Genomic DNA, 24,123 nt, shown 5'->3' on the forward strand with positions numbered 1-24,123 from the left:
TTTTCCAGAGTTTCAGCTCAGGAAAAGAAGTTCAGTAAAAAGTTAATAGAAAGGCATCACCCAAAACAACAGCTCATGCATCATTCTTCAAATGTGTCCACTAAAATACCACATTTACTTGTTAAAACATACTTTTCAACTTGTTTCTCATACATAAAAATATCCCCGCATGCAAAACCACCAACCGTCTATGAAGGCAGTAACTGACCTTGGGGAGAGTATCTTTGTACTGACACTGTTTGAAAGCATCGCCAAAGTAATCTGCAGCCTGATTTGCCAGCTTAGCTATGATGGCATCTTTCATCTTATCTGAAATAAAATGGTAAACTGATCATTATAACTGAAATAAACGAGACAAGGGCCAGCAAGCAAACTCTGACAGCCTGCACGTCATCTCCAGACCTCAGGGTGGAGGAGAGCACCAACTCCTCAAAGTCTCCTTTGGCCTCCCATAAGCACCATGGCACACATGCGCCTGCATTCTCTCCCCTTCCCCCCACCTCCGACCTCTCTCTCTCTCTCTCTCTCTCTCTCTCTCTCACACACACACACACACACACACACACACACAAATAAAATAAAATAAAATAAATGACATAACCCGATATATGACGTGGTACAGACACAAATCATTTTTTTAAAATATGTATATATCTGGGACTGGAACGATGGCTCAGTAGTTAAGGACACTGGCTGCTCCTCCAAAGGTCTCAGTTTCAGTTCCCAGAACCTACATGGCAGCTCACAACTGTCTAGCACCCAGTGGTACCAAGCACAATAGTGGTACATAGATATAAAGCATCTACAATAAACATACACATTTAAAAGAAAAAAAAGACAAAAGTAAAATTTATACATCTAAGAAGTCTAAAGTGATGAAATTTAGTCTTCTGCACAAAAACTACTCCACAGGTAGCAAAGCATGATGGTGCCAATCTATATAACCCTAGCACTTTGGGCAGAGCCAGGAAAATCAAAAATTCCAAGCCATCTTTGGCTATAAAGCAAGTTCGAGGCCAAGCCAGGCTCCATAATCCCTTTCTAAACAAGTAAATAAACAAGTAATTCCATAAACAAGTCAAAAAACACAGAACAGACTAATGGCTGCTGGCAGCTGCAGAAGGAGAGTCCTGACAGCCATCCTCGGGCATGACCATTCCCTAACAGAAGGTAGTGGCAATGGCTAGGACGGTCTGTCTGTCTTTAACACTCCAGAAAGCACTGCATTGTCAAGTAAAAGGATACTGAGCATTTGACTTCTATCTCTTCATCAGTGGCTCCTTTCTTCCTTCCTCACCCCTCCTCAGTTTTTAAAGTAGTCTCAGTCTGTAGGCCAGGATGGCCTCCAGCTCAGTTTAAGTCTAACAGCTATGATTATACATATAAATCCCCACATATGGAACTTTTTGTGTGTTTTGTTTTGTTTGTGGACAGAGTTCCAGACTTTTGTACCCTGGAACTCACTAAGTAACACAGTGTTACCTCAGTGTCATGGCAATCCCCCTGAATTGGCCTCCAAGGTGTGTAGGATTACAGGCATGAGCCACCAAATCCAACAAAGCTGCCATTTTAAGAAAAAATACGATGTGTTTGTACTTCTGCATTTTCAATCACTCTGTACTTAGATATTCAATCTCTACCTCTCATACCGACTAACACACCTTTACTAGGATTGCTTTTATAGCCGGTTCACCAAGGACATTGCTTGAATAGCACCTCGTTATCATTTACATCTAGTTTTAACAGGACAACATTAAGAAGCCATTCTGGATGGCTCAATAACTAAGAGCACTTGCTGCTCAAACATGAAGAAAAGACCCCCTGTATCACATCAAGTGGCTCACAGTGCCTGGGACTCCAGCCCCAGGAGTCTTGTCCCTTCTTTTCACCTGCAGAGCACTGACACTTGCACACACACTTGAATAAAATCTTAAAAGAAACCATTCTGAGCTAACTTGAAGAATGCAGTGATCCCATAACCACCCCCCAGGCTATGCCACTGCCACATGAAGCTTTCCATCTTCTTCCAGGTAACTCTCCCTCTGAAGTGAGCTTAAGTACTCAATGACCTCTTAGGACCCTACCTACCTGATACTGTGTTCTAATCACTGTCTTAGTATAAAAGCCTAGCACTTATTTTCACATGGAACACAGTAAAGAAGAAATTGGAGTTACCTCTTGTGGCTTTTAAGAAAAATACTTCTTGAGCTTGGGCCAGCATAATAAGACTGAGAGTTCCAACAGTATCTGGAGATATGTCCACAGTAGGCTCTCGACTTAAGGCAGATAACACTGTGTCTTTAATATGTAAAAAGGCACCACTAGCAAACTAGAAAAAGAGAAAATGAAACATTGAGACTTAATTTTCTACTATCACACACAAACATCTTCTACTTGCCAACTGAAAAGATGGTAATTATAGATACATTTCCATACATTCCATACATCCCAATTCATAGGTGGGCCTTTGCAAAATTTTAACCAAGATTCAAAGGAGACTATGGGGAGAATATCATAAGTGAATGTAAAAGGTGATCAAACAATTGATCAGACACACTTCTTCACAGGTGAAAAGATAAAACACTATTCAAATCTCTCTCTCTCTCTCTCTCTCTCTCTCTCTCTCTCTCTCTCTCTCTCTCTCTGTGTGTGTGTGTGTGTGTGTGTGTGTGTGTGTGTGTGTGTGTGTGTGTGTAGGCCAAAGGACAATCCCAAGTGTCATCCTCAGGCCCACCACCTACTTCCTTTGAGACAGGGCCTCTCATTGGTCTGGAGCTCACCCATTAGGCTAGATTGGCTGGCAAGCAAGCCCCCAGGAACAGGATTACAGTACACACCACCAAGCCCAGCATTAATTGTATGAATTTGGGGTATCAAACTCAGGTCCTTGAGCTTACAAGGCAAATACTTTAATGACTGAGACATTCCTCCATCCGCTACACAAATGTTTTTAGTATAGAATAAGCCCCCTGTGCTTATTAGGAAGCACTCCCAATGGCAATCAAAGGACCAGCATGCACTGACGTTCTCTCTGGACTTCAGAACATCATACTCAGTGTTCCCCTCTATATTTTTCATCCCAACTTTATCTTGTTGGGGTTACTACTAAAATATCTTTTTATAAAACAAATTACGCTGAGAAAAAGGAAATATCACTCTGGAATTTTTAAAGTTGGTTAGCTTGGTAGGCTACACAGACAAAACTCAAAGTCATGGTATTAACAAGAGACCATTATGAGGTCAGCAAGATGGCTCAGTATGTAAAAGTGCCTGCACCAAGCCTGACAACCTGGGTTCAAGCCATGGGACCCATAAGTGAAAGGAGAAACCAACTCCCTTAAGTTGTCCTCTGACCTCCATACACATAAACACACACACACACACACACACATACTTTTTCAATGAAAAAACACTTATTGTTCTTTTATCTGAAACAAAAAATAAAAACTGAGTACATAATAAACGGTCTCAGAACAGCATGGTATATTGCCTATGACTAGTCCTAAGCTAGTTAACTATCTTAAAAACCTTCCAGGCCTGACCACACTGATCACATTTAAACAGCACTTCTCCACAGTCTATAGTTAACTTATTTTCTTGCCAAAAGTTCTTAATTTTGTCATACCACTTAAAAGTCTGGATGTGCCTCACCCTGAGAAAACACACAAATATCTAACTATTTTTGAATGAAGTCATTCACTTCTAAGAGGTTTTCCACATATTCATCTTTGTTGTCCAATCAACATTCACTGAGCCTCTATTATGTGCCAGGCACTGTGCTAGGTGCTGGGTGGGTGTACACAGGGAGGAAAACAGACATAGGCCAGAGAACAACTGCTTCAGTGCTGAAGTGTTTATCAACAACGAGGATCAGTTTACTGAAGATCACGACTTCCGCGGAGCATCAGTCGTGAAGAAGGCAGCAGCTATCACCTAAATGCCAATCACCCCTTGAATCCAGTGTGCATCCCTGTGTAGAAACTGCTCCTCTGCATACCTGGTACTGCTTAGCAGCGGTTTTCAATCCTTCATCATTATCCAGGTTCTGCTCTGCTGCAATCTGGCTAGCTAAGGCAGCACAATTGAACAACACACAGCTCTTTTCATATCCTAAGCTTGCAAGAGCTGGAAAAAATTGAGAAGGAAAAGTGTATCATTATTTTTTCTAAAGAAAACAATGTTTAAATGAGTAATACCATGGCCTCTAGCCCATGAACTCTCCCAAGACCTGCCTTCTCTCCTATTGCAGGCTGGTTGCCCATACTCCCACATTATGTCTAGCATCAAAAACTCAAAGGATAAATAAATTATTCTTTTTCTCCTACTTTTTGTTCCCGTATTTTTACAATTGCCAAGTTCAAAATTTAAAACTTATTTTTATGTTATTTCTTAAATTCAAATAAATCATTTCCATTTTTCCAGGACTTTTCAAATTTTTATCTCCCCCCCAACAGACACAATGCATGTGTATATGTGTGCATATACACACATGCACATACTCAAGTACTTTAAGCAAGCCCCTTCATCCACATAATCCTGAGTCAATGCCAGTGCTTCCTGGATGGTCTTCCCAACTTCCCTCTCTCTGATGAAAACTCTACACAACCCACATCCTTCAATATAACTATTTAATTTAAAGATAAAAAGAGCAAGTTTGATGACAACAGAGATGAGCCACAGCCTTTGTGCGGAAACAGTGCATGGGTCCTCAAAACATTAAAAATAGATTATCACACAACTCAGAAATCCCCTTCCTGGGTATATGCCAAAAAGAACTGAACACAAAATCTCATCGAGGAATTTCTACACTTATGTTCACAGCAGCATTACTCAAACAGCAACCTGAGTGAAGTATTTATCAGTCAACCACCAAGGAAGGAACATAAGACAAGCCTTACGTGAAATAAGCAGTCACAAAACAACTGAAGATTCCACTTACAGGAAATACTTAAGGAAGTCCAAGTCTTAGAGACACAAAGTACAAAGACAGTGGGTAGAAAGATGCGGGCCAGCAGGTTTTGTAGTTCAATAAATAAAGTACTTCAAAATAAAGTTGCTTTACAATGTGAATGGACCTTGTCCTATGAAAAACCATGTACTTCAAAATGGTTAAAAGACAATTCCATGCATTGTTTCCTACAACTTCTTAAAAAGACAGACATATAAGTCTACTTACAACAGTAACATTCAAAGACAAGAGGATGAACAGGTCTGCCAGAAGCTAACAGGGAGAGAGGGATGGGAAGTTACTGTTTAATGGGTACAATTTCAGTTCTGTAAAAGGAAAGAGCTTTAACACCAGATGGCAAGATGACTGCACAGTACAAAAAGTGTGCTAAGTAGTTTTATGTCAACTTGATCCAGGCTAGAGTCATCTGAGGAGGGAACCTCAATTAAGAAAATGTCTCCAAAGATTACCTTGTAGGTAAGCCTACAGGGCATTTTTTTTTTTTTTTTTTTTTTGGTTTTTCGAGACAGGGTTTCTCTGTATAGCCCTGGCTGCCCTGGAACTCACTTTGTAGACCAGGCTGGCCTCGAACTCAGAAATCCGCCTGCCTCTGCCTCCCGAGTGCTGGGATTAAAGGCATNCGCCACCACGACCGGCCTATAGGGCATTTTCTTAATTAGTGATTGATGGGTAAGGCCACCCCTGGGCTGGTGATCCTGAGCAAGCCATGGGAAGCAAGCAAATAAGCAGCACTCTTCCATGGCCTCTGCATCAGCTCCTCTCTCCAGGTTCCTACCCTGACTTCCCTCAGTGATGGCTTGTTACCTAGAAATGTAAGCCAAATAAACTCTTTCCTCCCCAGGTTGCTTTGGTCATGGAGTTTCAATACAGCGATAATAACCCTAACTAGAACAGTAAGCATAATCAGTACCACTTGGAACTGTATGCTTACCATGATTAAGATAGCAGACTGTGTATTTTATCAAATTTAAAAATAACTCTTTTAATCTACAATAGCTCTCAGTTACTTGTAAAATTCAATCACAGTATAATTTAACATTTTATATATAGTTCACCAGACACTGATTGCCAGGCCAAACACTCAGAAGGCTGCCTGCACAGAGCACTGCAAGCCCATCCCAGAGAACCAGAGCAAAATGACAGAGGTCTACTCTACACAGTAGGACCATGAAGTCAGCATCTCTCTAAAGGCAGCCAGTTCTCTACTTGTCCTCAACCCTCCTTAATCACTCAGCAGACACACTAACTGCTCCAATCGAATTCTAAATAACTGCATGAAACCAAGGTAACACCACATAGTGAATAGTGAGAGGGGGTCCTAAAGAAGAATAAATGATGAAGGGAGTGAAGATGTGCATGCCTGAATCCCCAGCATTTTGGGAAATGGAGGCAGGAGGATATCAGGGCTTCGGAGTCTTCCTTGGCTACAAAAGGAGCTCAGGTCAGCCTGGACTACATTAAAACACTATCTCAAAAACAGGCAACTAAAAAGTGAGCCCAGAATAAGTGTAGGAAATTACAGAAGTCAACAGAGTTGACAAAAAAACTTTTAAGGCAGTAAAGCTTAAGGCAGAACATGCATCAAACAGTACAGGGCTACTGCTGCTGTCATCTCACACACTCTTGGTTACCCAGGCTGGCCCAGAACTCTTCAGAGCCAAGGCCAAGCTAAATCTCATCATCCTACCTCCAGAGTTCTAGGGCTACAGAGTAGTGGCCAGGACGAAATCCAAGCAGGATGGTTTTAGATTATTAGATAAAATAAATTTAAAACTTGATACTAAAATTTTCTTTTTCATTTAAGATTTATTTATTGATTTTATGAATGAGTGCTCTATCTGTATGTATATCTGTACACCAGAAGAGGGCATTAGAATTCATTACAGATGGTTGTGACCTACCATGTGGTTGCTGGAATTGAACTCAGGACCTCTGGAAGAGCAGCCAGTGCTCTTAACTGCTGAGCCATCTCTCCACCCCTATACTAACATTTTCTTTAGAAAAAAAAAATGTAGACAGTGTGCCTGGACTCAGACCATCAACATCTGACTAATAAAGAATAGGGAGGCAGGTTGGGGAGATCAAAAAAATATTTTTTAAAACTTCAAAGAGCTGAAGAATTAAGTGTTACAACTAACTGTACCAGCAATAAATGCTGTTGTATTTCTCATAACTATCATTACCCCAGGCTGTCATCTGCCATTTTATTTTCATACTTTTTCATATCTGAGAGATTTCTGATTACTTTTTGTTCTTTTAATTGAGATTTGCACTTTTCTAACTTCATGATATCTTCTATAGCATTTAAACTGAAACCAGCTTTTTAAAGCAATAAATATTCTATTCTCCCTTTCAATAGAGCCCATTTTTTTTCCTAGCATCCAACTCTGTTCTTGTTTGCAACAATCTCTTCTTCTACACTAAGTTCATCTTAAGAAAAGAACTTAGTTACAAATAATAACTGTTTTCCAAAATTCAAACAACTGTTAAAAAACAAATTACAATTACAAAAGGAAGGAAAATTAAAATCACCCACTATCTTTTTTTTAAGATTTATTTATTATTATTCATAAGTGCATTGTAGCTGTCTTCAGACGCACCAGAAGAGGGCGTCAGATCTCATTACTGATGGTTGTGAGCCACCATGTGGTTACTGGGATTTGAACTCAGAACCTTCGGAAGAGCAGTCAGTGTTCTTACCTGCTGAGCCATCTTGCCAGCACCAATCACCCACTATCTTACCTCTTAGAAATAAACGTTTTCTATTTTCACAAATAACTATAGTCATGCTCACACACAGCTTTTCACAAATTGCCACTGCACGTGCTCAGGCTGCCTGGATGCAAGCTCCAAGGAGGAGAGGGAAGAGGTTCGTTACAAGCATCCCTAGGAGCCCAAAGCAAAGGGCCCTTAAAGTGTATGATGTAGGTTACTGAATTCAGTGTTCTCTGGGCACAGTTTAACACACCACCCACATACATGTCAGCATGGAAACTCACTCTTCTAAAAGGACACAAGAGCAGCAAGTGTGCAGAAAGATACTACTGAAGAACATTCAATTTCTAATTTTTGCTACTAGAAATGACCATCTTCCAGAAGTCCCACTACAACCTGTTTCAACCCCACATAGTCAGCCCCAGTCAGTCTGCACAATCACCAGTCAGCTGGAGATAGTTACTCAAGTGCTCCACCCCAACAATTCCTTCTGTGGCACCAGGTACACTACACTGCATTTACACCTTTAACATGCCCCCCAATTGTTGTAACATGCAACCAAGTGTCAGAAGCACTAGACAGCCTCACCCTGAGAACACTTCAACATTCACTTCACAGTGATTTCCTGAGTCCTCCATGACCCAAAAGCTTTTTCTCAACTTCACTCTAGTTCTGATTTTTATATGCTTTTGCCTATAATCTGTCAGAGGGGATGAATTTTATCACTAATGATTAACTGTTACCAAACCTAGAACTCCCTCTTCTGAGCTTCAAATCTACCATTTCCAGATGTCAGAGAAACACTTACACAGAAGTGGTAACAGAAAAGCCACATTAGACATATCATAAACTAAATATCCAACCAGCCCGATCTCAGAGTCAACCCACTGTTCCTCCTCCTCCCTCTGACAGGCAGCAAAGCCAGTCAATTTCACGTCACCAAAGTTCTTCCAAGCCCAATCCTTCTGTGACCTCCCACATTACCTAGTCTAACTCACCATCTCTCAGATCTCCCAATGGTCTGTTTCTCTAGTCTTAGAGGCAGGCTCTCTGGATTCCTCTCAGCTCCTTTAAATCCTAGCCACACACCCTTCACAAGTCACTTAACTCTTCCAAGCTAATATACTCAACTAGTCATCAAAGTGTATTTCCTTACTGTGTTACTGGGAATTCAGTAACATAATACATATGAAGACCTGTCCACAGTACCTGGATGTAAGTAATAATAACTGGCTATTAAGGTGAACATGGGAAAGTGCAAATTCAAGAGTTTATTTTTACCTCTTTACAATCTATCTTCCATTACCACAACCCTTCAAAATCCAATTCAACTTACAATTTCAACCATAATTGTTATATTGACCACATTTTATATAGAACATATAGTACATAAGATTATATAATATCCTACTTTCGTACCTACAAAGGTAAAAACATATATTTACTTAAGTGCATCTATGTACATATCATATATATATATATATGTGTGTGTGTGTGTGTGTGTGTATATACTGTATCTTATGTAATGTATATCTACTATATAAAATATACACACATATAACACATTTATAAAAATATATACATCATATGTATGTATACAAATATGGTTCATATATAGTAACAACATTACTATTATTCATTCACTGTAGTTAATACTTAGTGAACACTGAAACCTTTTTTTTTTTCTGAGACAGGGTTTCTCTGTGTATCCCTGGCTGTCCTGGAACTAACTTTGTAGACCAGGCTGGCCTCGAACTCACCTGCCTTTGCCTTCCCAAGTGCTGGGATAAAAGGTGTGCGCCACCACCACTCAGCTGAAACTTTTTTTAAATGAAACATTTAAGACTTTAACTGTTTCCACCCACCTGAAACTTTTTTTAAATGAAACATTTAAAGACTTTAACTGTGTCCACTCTTTTAACCTATATAATAACTATATAAACTAAATACTACTTCCATTTTTCAGATGAGGAAATTAAGGCTAACTGATCTAGACGTCTTTATCACCCTCTGTACTTGGTTATACAAACTCATCCTTCAAGACCTACCTCGTTGCTTGCTTCCTACAAGTAAAATTAACTTCTTGCTCATCCAGGCTCCCATGAGTTTTACAGCCGTACCTCAATGACTTCAATACATTCTGAGAAATGAGCCTTTAAGCACTTTGTTCTTATGTGTGTAGTTACATGAACCAGGACAGGTACAATATCATCAGACAACAATCGAACATGACCACTAGCAGACATGTAGTTTCATATGGATCAAAACATTATCACAGGCTGCATTCTGCACATATGTACACATAGTACATTTCTGTGAGATAATTGTCTTCACAACCAAACTGGACAGAACTGCCTTACGCATCTTTTTAACTAGGACAGTGCCTGGCAAGGCATGGGCTCTGCAATTATTTTGAAATTACATTGGATTAGAAGTTGAAGTCAAAAAAGAAAATGAGACTTTTTAAAAACTGCAGTATTCACAAGGAGTCATTAAGAAACCAACTTTAAAAAAATCTAAAAGCAGCAAAAATGTTCAAGTCTATAATTTTTATTAAACATACATACCCAATTTTACAGATCCTCCAAAAAGGGAACCTTTATCAAAAGCATCCTTCCACGTAAATGTCAAGCAGATCTAGGATGAAGGAAGGAGAGGAAACAAAAAACATTTATTACCTCTTTGGACTTCGTTAGATACTGAAGAAAAATCCAGTTAGGAAGACAAAGTTCAACCTGTGCAGCTGCCACCTCTACCCAATGAACCCTTTCCCTCTTATGAACCTTTTTTTTTCCCCCATGTAAAATACTAACATTACGGTATTTCAAAACATTATTCCGTGTGGTCTTTATAAACAAAGAGAAGTAAAGGAAATAAAGCGCCATAAGGCTTCCTGTGGACCAAACTGAACAGCTCTCCTACCAAGGAGGAAAAACGGGCTGCTGAGATGGCCCAGCAGATAAAGAGCTTGCCACATAATCCTTATAAAATGAGTTCAATCCCCGGAACTCATGCAAAGATGGAGAGAACAGAACCGACTCCCAGAGCTGTCCTCTGACTTCCACATGCAGACCATTATATCCACACATATCATATCCACACATACTACTAAAAAATACAGTCTTTTTTTTTTTGGGAGGCAAGGTTTAACTGTGTAGCCCTGGACTAGGCTAGTTTTAAACTCCCAGAAATCTGTCTGTCTCTGTCTCCTACATGTGTTGGTGAAAGGTATGTGACACCACATAGGGTCTAAAATATATTTTTTATTTTGCTTTATTATTTTTAAAAACCTGGAAATAAAAATAGCACACCAAAATTAACCAGACTCAAAGACCATACAATAATGAAGTTACATACAATTAGAAATAGCATTCAAAATGCAAGCTGTGAAGCTTCAACATTAAATTTTACACTAATAAAGTATTTTTTAAAGACATAAGAGGGGGCTGGAGAGATGGCTTGGGGGTTAAGAGTGCTCTTCTGACTGCTCTTCTAAAGGTTCTGAGTTCAAATCCCAGCAACTACATGGTGGCTCACAACCATCTGACATATCTGATTTGGAGTGTCTGAAGACAGCTACAGTGTACTCACATATAATAAATAAATAAATAAATAAATAAATAAATCTTAAAAATTAAAGACATAAGAGAATGGCTTTTAGGGGAGAATGGAAGATAATATTTTATTTCTTGATCTGAGTAGTAGTTATACAATATACTTACTTTGTAAAGAGTTAAGCTACACATGATTATAGATGAATAAAAATTTCACCTAATAGAAAACTAGCTGGGCCTGTTAGCACAGGCCTATAATCCCAGCTATTGAGGAGGCTGAGGCAGGAAGGTCACAAGTTCAAGGTCTGCCTGGGTTACATAAGTTGAAGTTGAAAGCCAGCTTCAACAACTTAGTGAGTCCCTGCCTCAAAATAAAAGACAGAAAGAGGGCTGGGGATGTAATTTGGTGGTAGAGTGTTTGGGAGCCACAGGTTCAATGGAACTTTCACCCTGGACTTCCTTAAAGGGAGTCTCAACAAATGGTAACTTTATCTGCAAAACTACTAGTACAAGAATAGGCCAGGCAGAGGTACATACACCTTTCATCCCAGCACTCAGGAGGCAGAAGCAGGTGGATCTCTTTAAGTTCAAGCCCAGTCTGGGCTATAGAGCTAGTTCCAGAACAGCCAGAGATATACAAAAACCCTGTGTCAAAAAACCAAACAAACAAACAAAAAGGCTTTCCCAAACTTGGTGGCACATACCTTTAATCCCAGCAGAGGCAAACTGATCTCTTGAGTTCAAGGCGACCCTGGTTTACATAGTAAATTCCAGGACAGTCAGAGACCCTGTCTCAACCATCCTCAAAAAAAGTCAAGGGTGAAAATAGAGAGATCCCATTGGTATAAAATAGAGATTAACACTCTATACAAGCTTCAAAACTGACTGAGGACATAGAGAAAATTCAGGAGAATCTTCAGAAGACAATATTCACATCTGACAGAGTCAAACTTTCTATTTTATATAAAACTCCCACAGAAGCCTAACCATAGTAAAGACATATCACTGACTTCAATGAAACAGACCCACAGGTAGAAAGAAGTGGGTGACCTGCAATCACAACTTGACAGCAAAATTAACAGCTTACCTGATTTTCAGAAAATGGGAACTTGGGTTCAATGGAACAAATCTGATCATAATATCTATTTAAAAAGAGAGAGAGAGAGAAAGACTAATTATTAGCAGAGTAAAATGACATGAATTTATATAAACTCAACAGCTGGAGAGAAGGCTCAGCAGTTAAAAACACTGGCTGCTCTTGCAGAGGACCTGAGTTCAATCCAGAACACAATTAGTGGCTCCTAACCATCTCTAACTCCAGTTCCACATCTTCTAGACTCTACATCCTCTTCTGTTCTCTGTGGGCACTAGGCATACATATAGTGCACATACATGCAGGCAAAACACCCATACACATATAATTAAAATAATAAATTTTTAAGAGAATAAACCAAAACTATTTGTGGTGGTTTGAATGAGAACAACTCCCATAGGTTCATAGATTTGAATGTTTGGTCATTAAGTAGTGACACTACTTGACAGGGATTAGGAAGTGTAACCTTGTTGGGGTAGGAATGGCCCTGTTATGTCATTGGGGTAGACCTTGAGGTTTCAAAAGTACAAGACAGCCAGTCTCTCTCTTCCTGCTGCCTGTGGATCTGGATGTAGAACTAACTCTCAGCCACTTCTCCAGCACTATGTTTGCCTGCTTGCTGCAAGACTTCCCTTCCACTATGCTGATAATGGACTAAACCTCTAAAACTACAAGCAAGCCATAGTTAAATGTTTTCTTCTCTAAGAGCTGCCTTGGTCACAGTGTCCCTTCACAGCAATAGAATACTGACTAAGACTCTACTTGTCCCCAATTACAGTGGCCCACAAATCCAACTTAACCATTTGTTTTAAGGTCACTAAATGCAATCCTTAAACCACACACTAAATTATGTACAATAAAGAGCTATACTAAAAATGAAAAAGGATACTCACCACGATGGACAAACATTCACCTCATGCTATTCAGTACAAGTCAACAAACACCTACTTGTAAACTTTGTATTTCTTAAAATAGTTTATTAAGATGGCTATGTTTGGCCTTGTGTGACAGCTCACACCTTTATTGCCAGCACTGGGGAGGCAAAGGCAGGCAGATCTCTGTGAGGCCAGCCTTTTCTACATAGCAAGTTCCAGAACACCCATGGTTACATAGCCTCTCTGAATATTTAAAAAGAGGTTCACTAAGTCTAGTTCACATATCTAATCAACTGATTAACAACTGATCTTCAACTTTCAGACAGTTTAGGCATATCCATTACTGACACAACAGCCCCCTAAAAGCTCACAAATTACATGTATCTCAGGTCCGCCAACCCAAAGTCCTCACTTCTTGTTCTTTGCAGTATATAATCCACACAGTAATCAATATCACACAATGCAGCAAATCGACCACCCTTCCCCGAGTCACTGCACTCAGGGTGAGCCTTTAACCAGTAACTGGCAACAGAGGGTCAAAGCTAAGCTGGGTGGCTGGCCTCCTCTCCCTTCACTTATTCCTGTCCACACCCCTGCCACCTTCATCATGACCGGCTTTCCAATGATTACTTCTGGAGGTAGTTTCAAGAAGGCAAGCAAGAGAGGCAGAGAGCAACATGCATGACAGTAAGTTTGACTGCAAACTGAGCAAAGTGAGTCATTAAAAACACACAGACGCTCATGGGAGTCAGTTACCTCACTGTCAAAGGAAAGAATCCCAAATACTGGAAGGGGCGGGGCTGGAACAAAATGTAATTCTGGACTGGAAGTATCAATGTGAACCCATTTTTTTTTTTTTTTTTTTTATTATANGTAAGTACACTGTAGCTGTTTTCAGACACACCAGAAGAGGGCATCAGATCTCATTACGGATGGTTGTGAGCCACCATGTGGTTGCTGGGATTTGAACTCAGGACCTTCAGAAGAGCAGTCAGTGCTCTTAACCACTNAGCCATCTCTCCAGCCCCCATGAACCCATTTTTTAACATTGTAGAGATAAAGAAGAACAACTACAAATGTATATTATACATTACATACACTGAGAGGGCCTTGAAGTAATGACACCTCTCCAGAACAAGAAACACTTGTTGTCCAGATAACCTCCTGCACTAAGGAAAGAGAAATGGATATAACTGGGAAAACAAAAGAATCAAGTCAGAAAGTGATGGAGACATGGAAAACAAAGAGCAAAGCAGCCAAACCACAAGGAACAGGTCTCAAGGAACTCCTCATGGCCACACAGAGAACAATCAAACAAGAAGCTGAGTAGATGGCTCAGTCAGTAAAGTGCCTGCCACACAAAAAGGAGGAAAGTTTGATCCCCTGCTTGTAACCTCAGCATACGTACCCTAAAGCTCTGGCCAGCCAAGCCTACTCTACAAGCTCAATGAGACCCTGTCTCAAAACACAGAGTGGAGGTCAGGAGAGGTTAAGAGTACTGACAATCTTCCAATGGACATGGGTTTGATTCATATGGTGGCTCACAGACATGTTCTCCTCCAGTTTCAGGGCATCCAATACCCTCTGCTGGTCTTCATAGGCACAAGGCATGAATGTGATGTACAGACATATTCATATGCATTAAAGAGACAGACTGACAAATTTTAAAGGAGAATGAACAAGTGGATGCAGCAGAAGAATGGCATCCAAGGCTGACTTCTGGCCTCCACACAAATGCACACACATGCACACAGAATCATACACACATGCACACATATGCACACACATGCACACACATGCACACAGACCCATACACACATGCAACCACATCCTGATGAACACACACACACTGACAAATCACAATCCACTGAAGAAAAGAACAGTATTGGGAAGTAAATAAGCAGGTGACTAGAATTTGCTCCACATGTTGTGTAATGACAACTAGTAAATCTTCTCCCACAGTATATATCCAGTGTGGTAATGTCTTAGTCAGGGTTTCTATTCCTATACAAATATCATGACCAAGAAGCAAGTTGGGGAGGAAAAGGTTTATTCAGCTCACACTTCCACACTGCTGTTCATCACCAAAAGAAGTCAGGACAGGAGCGTGGAGGTAGTAACTGGTGCAGAGGCCATGGAAGGATGTTACTTACTGGCTTTCTCCCCCTGGCTTGCTCAACTTGTTCTCTTATATCACCTAAACCTACCAGACCAGAGATGGCACCACCCACAATGGGCCCTCCTCCCTTCATCACCAAAGGAGAAAATGCCCCACAGCTGTATCTCATGGAGACACTTCCCCAACTGAAGCTCCTTCCTCTATAACTCCAGTCTATGTCAAGTTGACACACAAAAACAGCCAGTACAGGTAATATTCATCAATGGATAGTAAAAATAATCAAAGCTTTGTGTGTTCAAAGCCCAGGATACAATCTCTGGCACTATATGAGCTAGAGGCAATGCTCTGCAGCTGTAATCTCAATACTGGGGAGACAGAGGCAGGAAGAACAAGAGCTTGAGGCCAGCTTCAACAGAACAATAATAAAAGTTTGATGTGGTATCCTACAAATGTTTATTAAGAAGTATACTCATTAACTGTAAAGTCAAGGAACCTGGCAAACAGTATCCTAACCAAGTCATAAAAATCCAAATTATCATATGGCACCACACTCCTAACATGCCCTGAAAGCAGCACAGGCCCACCTGGGCACAAACACCCAAGCCACACGGTAATCTGATTCAAAACCTTACGGGGGGGGGGGNGCATCAGAGGGGCCAGATATGATGACACATACCATTAGTCAAACCACTCAGGATTTCTTTTGAGTTCAAAGCCAACCTAGTCTTTATAGTAAGTTCTAGAACAGCCAAAACTACCTAGAGAGACCTTGTCTTAAAAAAATAATAAAAGAAAAAGAAAAAGAAAAAAAAGGAAAAGGAAAAGGAAAAAGAAAAAGAAAAGGAAAAGGAAAAGGGAAAGGGAAAGGGAAAGAAAGGAAAGGAAAGATATTCTGCAAAGCAACTAGCCTGAACTCTTCAAAACTGCCAAAGTCATAGGTAGAATGTAGTTCACTAGCCTCGAGTGGCTGAGTCCCTGCATTTGATTCCTAGGAACCATTAAAGGGAAATAAAGCCAAGGCTCAAATGATAAAAGGAGTAGTACTACTCCGACTGAAGGACATTAAAGAGGCATTAGTAACTGAAGCAACTGCTGGAAGCCAGATCCTGGACCTATAAACCTCACCAATGGAGTATCAGCAAAACTTGAGTTCAACAGATTGAATGAAGTCAGCAAACTTCATAATTATGAAAGACATGGCTGGATTATATAAGAAAGTGCCCTTATCCCTAGGGAAAAAAAATTTAAGTATTAAAACCTTTTGATGGACTACTGTTGTGGTCATGAATGAGATATCCTCTATGGTCTCAGGCATTTGAACATTTGGTCCTCAACCGATGGCACTGACTGGGAGGCTTCAGGGGTTTAACTTTGCTGGAGAACGTCACTGGGGTGGGCTCTGAGAGTTCAAAGCCTCTCACCATCTCTTACGTGCTCTCTCCCTGCTTATGGTTCAAGATTTGAGCCCTCAGTTTGCTGCTCCAGCTGCCTTGTCTGACGCTTCCTCATAATGGTGATAAACTCATCCCTCTAGAGCAGGGGTTCTCAGCTAATGCTGAGACCCTTTGATACAGTTCCTCCTGTTGTAGTGACCCCCAACCATAACTGTAATCTTTCTACTGTCATGAATCATAATGTAAATACTGTTGGAGATACAGGTTTGCCAAAGGAGTTAAAACCTACAGGTTGAGAACCACTACTCTAGAAATATAGGTTCTAATAAATCCTTCCAAGTTACCTCAGGCATGGTGCTTTATCGTAGCAATGAAAAAGTAACACCCATTATACTTAAAATTACTTTCATATTTTTTATGATGCTGTTCCTTACCTGGCCACCAATCAACTCTGGAGCTCAACATCAGGATATGCATTACACATTCGAGTCAATAAATTACATTCTCTCTGGCTCAGGGCCTTCACTCCCTTCACTAGATCTTAAGGAGGCTACAGCAAAGCCTGGAGCAGCAGAGCCTTTAGATGTACCTGCCACAGTAAGGCCAGCTGGATACAGACCAAGAACTGGCACTTTTTCAGAAAAGGGATATTCTAGACTACTGATGAAAAGGAAAAGCAAAAACTGTGTAAGTACTTTCATAACAAGAAAGAAACATCTGCCCCTGTCCCTACCCCAAGCCTAAAGACACAACAACCGTTCAACTCCCAACAACTAGACACGTTCTCTGAAAAGTGCCACTTTGCAGGAAAGGAAATAGAGGAAGAAAGAAGTGGCCAACACACCAGCACCTCCTGTACTTTGGCTATTCAGTGTCACCCCAAAATTGACTTGTTAAAGACTTAGTCTCCTGCCAGTGGTATCTAGAGAGGTACCTGAATTAAGAAATGCTTATCCATGAGTTAACCCACTGGTGAGTTCTATTGGTTACTAAAAGTATCATTTAGCTGGATGGAAGAAGATCACTGCAAGAGTGCCTTTGAAGGGCACCATCTCCTCTCTAACTGTCCCCATGCCCGCAGCTGCCAGAGGTGAGTAGCCTCTGCCATCACACACTCAGGCTGCTTCACTCCAGGCATAAAGCAACTGAACCACAACCACAGATCGAAAACAGTAACAAACTTTTCTCCTTTTCTCTCGGTATTTTTGTCACAGCACTAAACACCACCCAAATTCCAATGAACTCTCCCCTCCTATGGGAGAACAAAATAATCCACTGTGAACCTCCAGACTGGGGGTTCACTGGGGAGCCAAGCATGGCTAAACCAATGTATGGGTGACAGCACCGTAAGCCTAGACAGCTGTGATGTGCATACCGGCCAACAGGAAAAGCACTGAAGCAAAGGGCAGAGTGAGCACAAAACACCATTAGGCCAACCGGGGCTCAGAGCTAACCCACCCAAGGGTTGTCTGCAGGCCACACAAAACAGGCAACCCATTAGTCCTAATCCTAACCCTGCTAGAAAGTAAGCAAAGAAGAAAATAGGACACGAAGCTACTTGCTGCAAAGGTATAAAAGAATGACTACATAGGATATACTGACACCTTCGTACCAAGCCTCTTCCTCCACAATCTGAGGTCAACGAGCAAAACCAGAGTTGCATGGGCAGAAGAGGCCATATATACTACACATGTACATGATCACAAAGTTTGAGATGGCTGCCTTAGAACAGTTCTGCCTCTGTTTCAGATACCAAAGTTCTCTAGGAAGGCATCTGCCAAAACCACAAGAGTATACCACACCCCTCTCTTTAAGATTCACAGAGACCTGGCAATCAAGACTCTAGCCTAAGATACTTCCCTAACAATATAGAGACCTATGCAAGTTTAACACAACTTGAAAGAAAGCCAATATGCTTTCTCAGCATGACTGAAAGATGTCCCCTAAAACACATCCAACACAGGAAATGATGGAGTAAAGAGCAAGAATCCCTACGGATTTTAGTTTAGAAATAAACATCTCTTCAGGGCTGGCCAGAAAGCTAAGTACAGGAAGATGCTTGCCACCAAGTCTAACCACAAAGGCAACTACTATATATAATGTCTCAGGCACTGTCTGAGGACTCGTAAGGTGAAGGCAATACTTCCCTTACAGCAATGGTTCTCAACCTTTCTAATGCTTTACCCTTTAATACAGCTCCTCCTGGTGTAGTGACACCCAACCATAAAATCTGTTGTTACTTGATAACTGTAATTCTGCTACTGTCACGAATGATAATATAAATATCTGATATGCAGGATGTCTGATATGCCAACCCAAAGGGGTCATGACCCACAGGTTGAGACCCACTGTCTTAGAGGAACAGATGATGCAATGTGTATCAAGCACTTGAGACAGCCACTGGATACACAGGCCACATAGACCACCCATAGACAAGCACTATGTGACTACACCCCAGCACTCTCAGACGTCCCTTACAGTTTTACAAAACTCAGGCACTTTAAAGCAAATCCACTTTAAAACTCTCATGGGAGAACTGTTTGAAATCTGGCTCCACAGTCTGTCAACAGATAAAATCTACTCAGTGCTGGGAGCCATTCTAACTAAGGTAAGGGTTGCTAGCGGCCATCTGACAACACATAAACCTCACCTCTGCAGGAAACATCAAAGGAGCAAGATGATGCCAAAACTAAGGGGTGTCTCTGGACATCTCTGTTCCCACCCTAATCCACCAGCGTCCCTTGCATGAAACAAGATCATATTACCGGAAACTGGATCATAAGATACCATGGAAATGTTAAGTTGTCACCAATTACAAAGAGAACCAGGGTACCCCACATATGCATACACCCATGTCACCAGTCTCTGCGGTCTACTATGTCACTCAAGTTTTCTTTCAAATGACTGTAGCTCCTAACTTTTACAACTGTCAGTCTGTCACTTGATTATTCTGAACAAGAGATGACTTACTTCAAGTGAACAATGTAAAAAGTCACCGACATTTGGTTCAGAGTCCAAATTCTCTCCCTTCCCTTACGTAACTATTATTAGGAAATCTAGACGTGGCCCCATAAAGTCACAAACGGGGATTGTAAAAGGGAGACTCCAGTTGTAACACCCAAAAAGTGAAAACCGGTCAAACGGCTGTAACCAGAGAGATCATTTTTACCCGGCAGACGTCCTCCCAGGTAAGGAGCCTCGGTGACAGAAGGCACTCGGGAGGGAGGGCAGGGTTACGAGTCCTCTCACCAGGAAAGAATGCTGACCACACCTACGCGGCTGGCCTGAGTCCCAGTGGAGAGGCCAGGCGCGGGGGAGAGGGAAAGGCTGGGAAGGAAGGAGGAAGCCGGGCTGGGAAGGAGGGACGCGGGGAGGAGAGCGGGGACAGGAAGGGAGGCCGGGAGGGAGCCCCGCCGCCCGGGCCCACCTCAGCAGCGTCTCCAGCGCGCCCTCGTGCTTGTCCAGCGGGCGGCCGAGCGCCGAGCGCCGCAGCTTGCTGAGCTCCTCGGCCGCGCGGCAGTACTGGGCCTGCTCCTCGCCGCCGCTCGGGTACGTCTGCTGGATGAACTTCACCAGCGGCTTGGCCAGGTCCACCTCCGAGGTCTTCTTCAGCTGCACCCAGATGAACGACGCCATGGTGAGCGCCCGGGCCGCCGCGTCGGGCCGCACAGACGGAGGGACGGCGACCACGGCCTAGGCGCGCTCGGCACCGGCAGCGGGGGAGCGGACCGACGGGCGGACGGACTGGGCCGCCAGCGCTTCGAGCGGGCCACTTCCGGGAGCCCCCGCGCAGGCGCAGTCGGAGGGGCGCGCCGCTCGGTCACGTGATGGTGCCACCAGAGCGTCGCTTCACCTGGGCTCGCCTGTGCGGCGCCTGCGTGGTGGGATCAGGCGGTAGCCTACTGCGATGATTAAACTTTCAAAAAGATTCTTTTGGTTATTTTGGTTTGGTTTGGTTGTTTTGTTCGAAACCGGGTTTCTCTGTGTAGCCCTGGCTGTCCTGGCTGGCCTCGAACTCTCGGAGATCTTCTTGCCTATGCCTCCCCAGTGCTAGGATTAAAGGCATGCGCCGTACTACCCAGCTAAAAGATTTTAATTTATCTTTAAATTCTTCTTTATTTTTCTTTTTAAATATTTTTAATTGATTGTATTTTTCCTTTTTTATTACACAAAATTAATTTTATAGATCAATATATCCTGCCCGGTGGTGAAATACTCCCTCGTTATGCTTTCTCCTATGAGGCCAGACCCTGGGGGGTATTGTGATGTACGGTTGAAGGTGCACTGTGTGTGCAGTCCCTCAGTCCAAAGTGGGCAAAGTCCCTGCCTTCGCGCAGTCAACCAGGTAAGGACACAGACGGTAGTAAGGTAAGTAGAAAGAGATCTCTTAGAAGAACGTAGCATAAGGAAGATAATTTAAGAAACATCCTCCCAGAAGGTGAATTTAAAAGAATACTCACAGTTTGACATTAAAGGAGGGCTCGGGTGGAGAGGGCTTAGGTGGAAAGAGGCCCCCAAACATCCCATATCCAGAGCTTAAAAGGGAAGTAGAGGCTAGAATGACAGGAAGTTGAAGAGTTACACCACAAATCATTATGGAACTTGTAGTCAGTGTCTAGAATCTGTTTAGTACAATCAGTAGTACTTAAGCAATATTAGATAGATAGATAGATAGATAGATAGATAGATAGATAGATAGATTAACAGTTAAAGATTGTTTGCTGCCCTGCCTGAGTGAGAGAGGCCGACCTGGGTTCCCAGTAGCCTCTTGAGGCACACCCTCAACACCTGCAACTCAAGGTGACCCATTGCCCTCTGGTGGCCTCCTCTGGGGCCAGCCCTCTCCCACACCATACACAGAATGTTTCTTGAAGGCCTCCCAGAAGACAAGTATGGTATTTTTAATGTTTATTTTTATTATGTTTTATTTATTGTGGAGTATGCAGAAGTCAAAAGGTCAACTTCTGGAGTCAGTTCCTTCTACCACGTGGGTCTCAGGGGTGGAACTCAGATGGACATGATTGGCAGCAAGCACCTTTCCCTGCTGAGCCATCTCACTACTCTTGATGGAGCAGATGTAGATGAACAATATCGTCCATGAAACATTCCAGGCAAAACTAACTTGAATCTACCAAGCCTTCACATCAAACACGCAATTTTTTTCATTTTTTATTATATATATATATATATATATATATATATATATATATATATAGGGGTTTCTGCCTGCATGTATGTCTGTGTACCATGTTTGTTCCTAGTGCCCCTTGAAGTCAGAAGAGGGCATCAGATCCCCTGGAACTGGAGTTTCAGAAATTATGAGCTGCATGTGGGTTCTGGGAATCGAACCTGTGTCCTCTGGAAGAACAGCTAGTGCTCTTTAACAGAGGAACCATCTCTCCAGTACCAGAACACATAGTGTATAAGAAATACAACGGGCGAAACAAGAAATTCTGTGACGGATAAGAAATACAACAGGCAAAATAAATTCTGTGACGTTCTGGAGCATAACTGGTGTATATGCTTCAAAATGTATCAGCCTGGAAAAAAAAAACAATGGTTGTATAAAAAAAATTTTTTTTTAAAAAAGCAAAACTCTGGGACATTACAGCCTGTCCCAGATCCTACTCTGAACAGACCAGCTATAAAGCACTTTTCAGGACAGTTGAAAGATGAATGAAAACATGGGATATTTCATAAGATGAAGCTGGGTTGCCGTACAAACCTTGGGGGTCATTAAGAAAATGACAACTCAAAACAGGGTGTGTGTGTAACACTATCTTGGTTTTAAAAAATTAAATATGTGTATATATGGACGATGAAAAGGGATTGTACCCCAAAGTGGTGCTGATTCTTTGTAAATAGAAACATACATTTTTTGTCTTATTTTTATCTTCATGTAATAATTTTGCTTTATACATTATATTTGTTCATTAACAATAAATTTTATTGAAGTTTTATTTATTCATTTACATTTACTTTTTAGTTCAGGGGAAAACGTGTGTGTGTATGTGTGTGTGTGTGTCTGTGTGTGTGTAGGACAAAGACAACCTGTAGGAATCCTTTTCTGGTGTGTGAGTGTGTGGGGGGGGGTCAAAGACAACCTGTAGGAATCCTTTTCTGTTTTGTGTGTGTGTGTGTGTGTGTGTGTGTGTGTAGGTCAAAGACAACCTGTAGGAATCCTTTTCTGGTGTGTGTGTGTATGTGTGTGTGTCAAAGGACAACCTGTAGGAATCCTTTTCTGGTCCAGCTCAGGTCTTCAGATTTGGCGGCAAGCCCCTTAGCCACTGATCCATCTCAGTGCACTATAAAAATGTCTTTATTCTTGTTAAACTTTCTACTTACAGTAAATCCCACGGCCACCCTGCCCAGTGTGCATCAGAAGGATGTAGTGAGGCAAAGTGTAAAACACGTTCAGAAATCAGGCAAAAAAAAAAAAATTCATCATCAAATCTGACCTAAGGAAGATAAACAAAACTGATATGTTTTTTGAGTTTAGAATTGAATTTACTAACACCAAGACAGGAAAATAAGGAAAGGGACATAACCAAGAATGGCACCTGGTTTGGGTACCTGTGTATCTGAGTGTTTGGTGAGAACATATGTTGCCAGAAAGAAGGGCGGTGGATAACTCACTGAGCAGGGCGGATGAAATGGCTGTTGCCAGAGGAGTTCCGGCTGTGGCCTGCCTCAGCTGGTTATGTCTTACGTGGGGCAGTGGATGTCGGGCTGCATATCTGCCTCGCTTATAGGGTGCCTCATAATAGGCGTCCCAGTCCGTGTTTTCCACAGTGAGAAACAGCGGAGTCTGAGACTGATGCTGTGGTTCCTAGTCTCCTGTGTACCCAGGTGCCTCCGGTGTATCACTGGGAGTTGGGAACGAGGTCTGAGGGTCTGTGTTTCCTCTCAGGGCGACTACTCACCAGGCAAGAAGGGGAAGGCTCAGTCCAGGATGGAGATGGAATCCGCTTTGGTTCCAATTGAGAGCCAACAATATGGAGGGACTGGAAGAGGAAAGGCCTTCTCCAGGAGATTTAGTCCTGGCTCTTTACCACAAAGGCCTCATCACCACCACTTTCCCTCCCGGGGGTTCTTGTCCAAACTTTTATTTGATGGCGGATGTGACCGTATACACTTTACTTGGGGTGAACCAGGGAATAAATAGCTTTTGTGGGAAGGAAGAAAGGGAAGTTCATTGCCTGAACAGCCAGGTTCTATCTAGACACCTCATTAGCATGGAGAACTCCAGGTTTTTATGGTAGGTGCCCAATTGTCATGGCCCTCTCAGTGCAGTGTCTTGCTTAGGTGTTCCAGATCGGGTAGTTTGGCAGGGAGCTGCCTCCATGCCTGCTGTTCTCAAATCTGAGAGTCGCCCGGGGATTTGTGCCTGCCCAGCCTTACCGT

The 24,123-nt window shown here is 42.0% G+C and overlaps 1 protein-coding gene across 2 annotated transcripts in view; it reads right to left on the minus strand.

Moving 5' to 3' along the window:
* Positions 1-20,508, minus strand: part of Pdcd6ip (programmed cell death 6 interacting protein) — a 55,361-nt gene extending 34,853 nt beyond the window's left edge. For both annotated transcript variants that reach the window (XM_021208056.1, XM_021208055.1), the window contains exons 1-6: positions 20,147-20,508; positions 12,326-12,380; positions 10,252-10,321; positions 3,998-4,125; positions 2,176-2,329; positions 209-309 (exon numbers count right to left, since the gene is read on the minus strand). In XM_021208056.1, the coding sequence (XP_021063715.1) occupies positions 209-309; positions 2,176-2,329; positions 3,998-4,125; positions 10,252-10,321; positions 12,326-12,380; positions 20,147-20,355 (717 nt within the window). In that variant the 5' untranslated portion in view covers positions 20,356-20,508. The remainder of the gene's footprint in view (positions 1-208; positions 310-2,175; positions 2,330-3,997; positions 4,126-10,251; positions 10,322-12,325; positions 12,381-20,146) is intronic.
* Between the last annotated feature and the right edge of the window lie 3,615 nt (positions 20,509-24,123).

Source organism: Mus pahari, chromosome 10, assembly GCF_900095145.1.
Source record: "Mus pahari chromosome 10, PAHARI_EIJ_v1.1, whole genome shotgun sequence".
Lineage (NCBI taxonomy): Eukaryota > Metazoa > Chordata > Mammalia > Rodentia > Muridae > Mus > Mus pahari.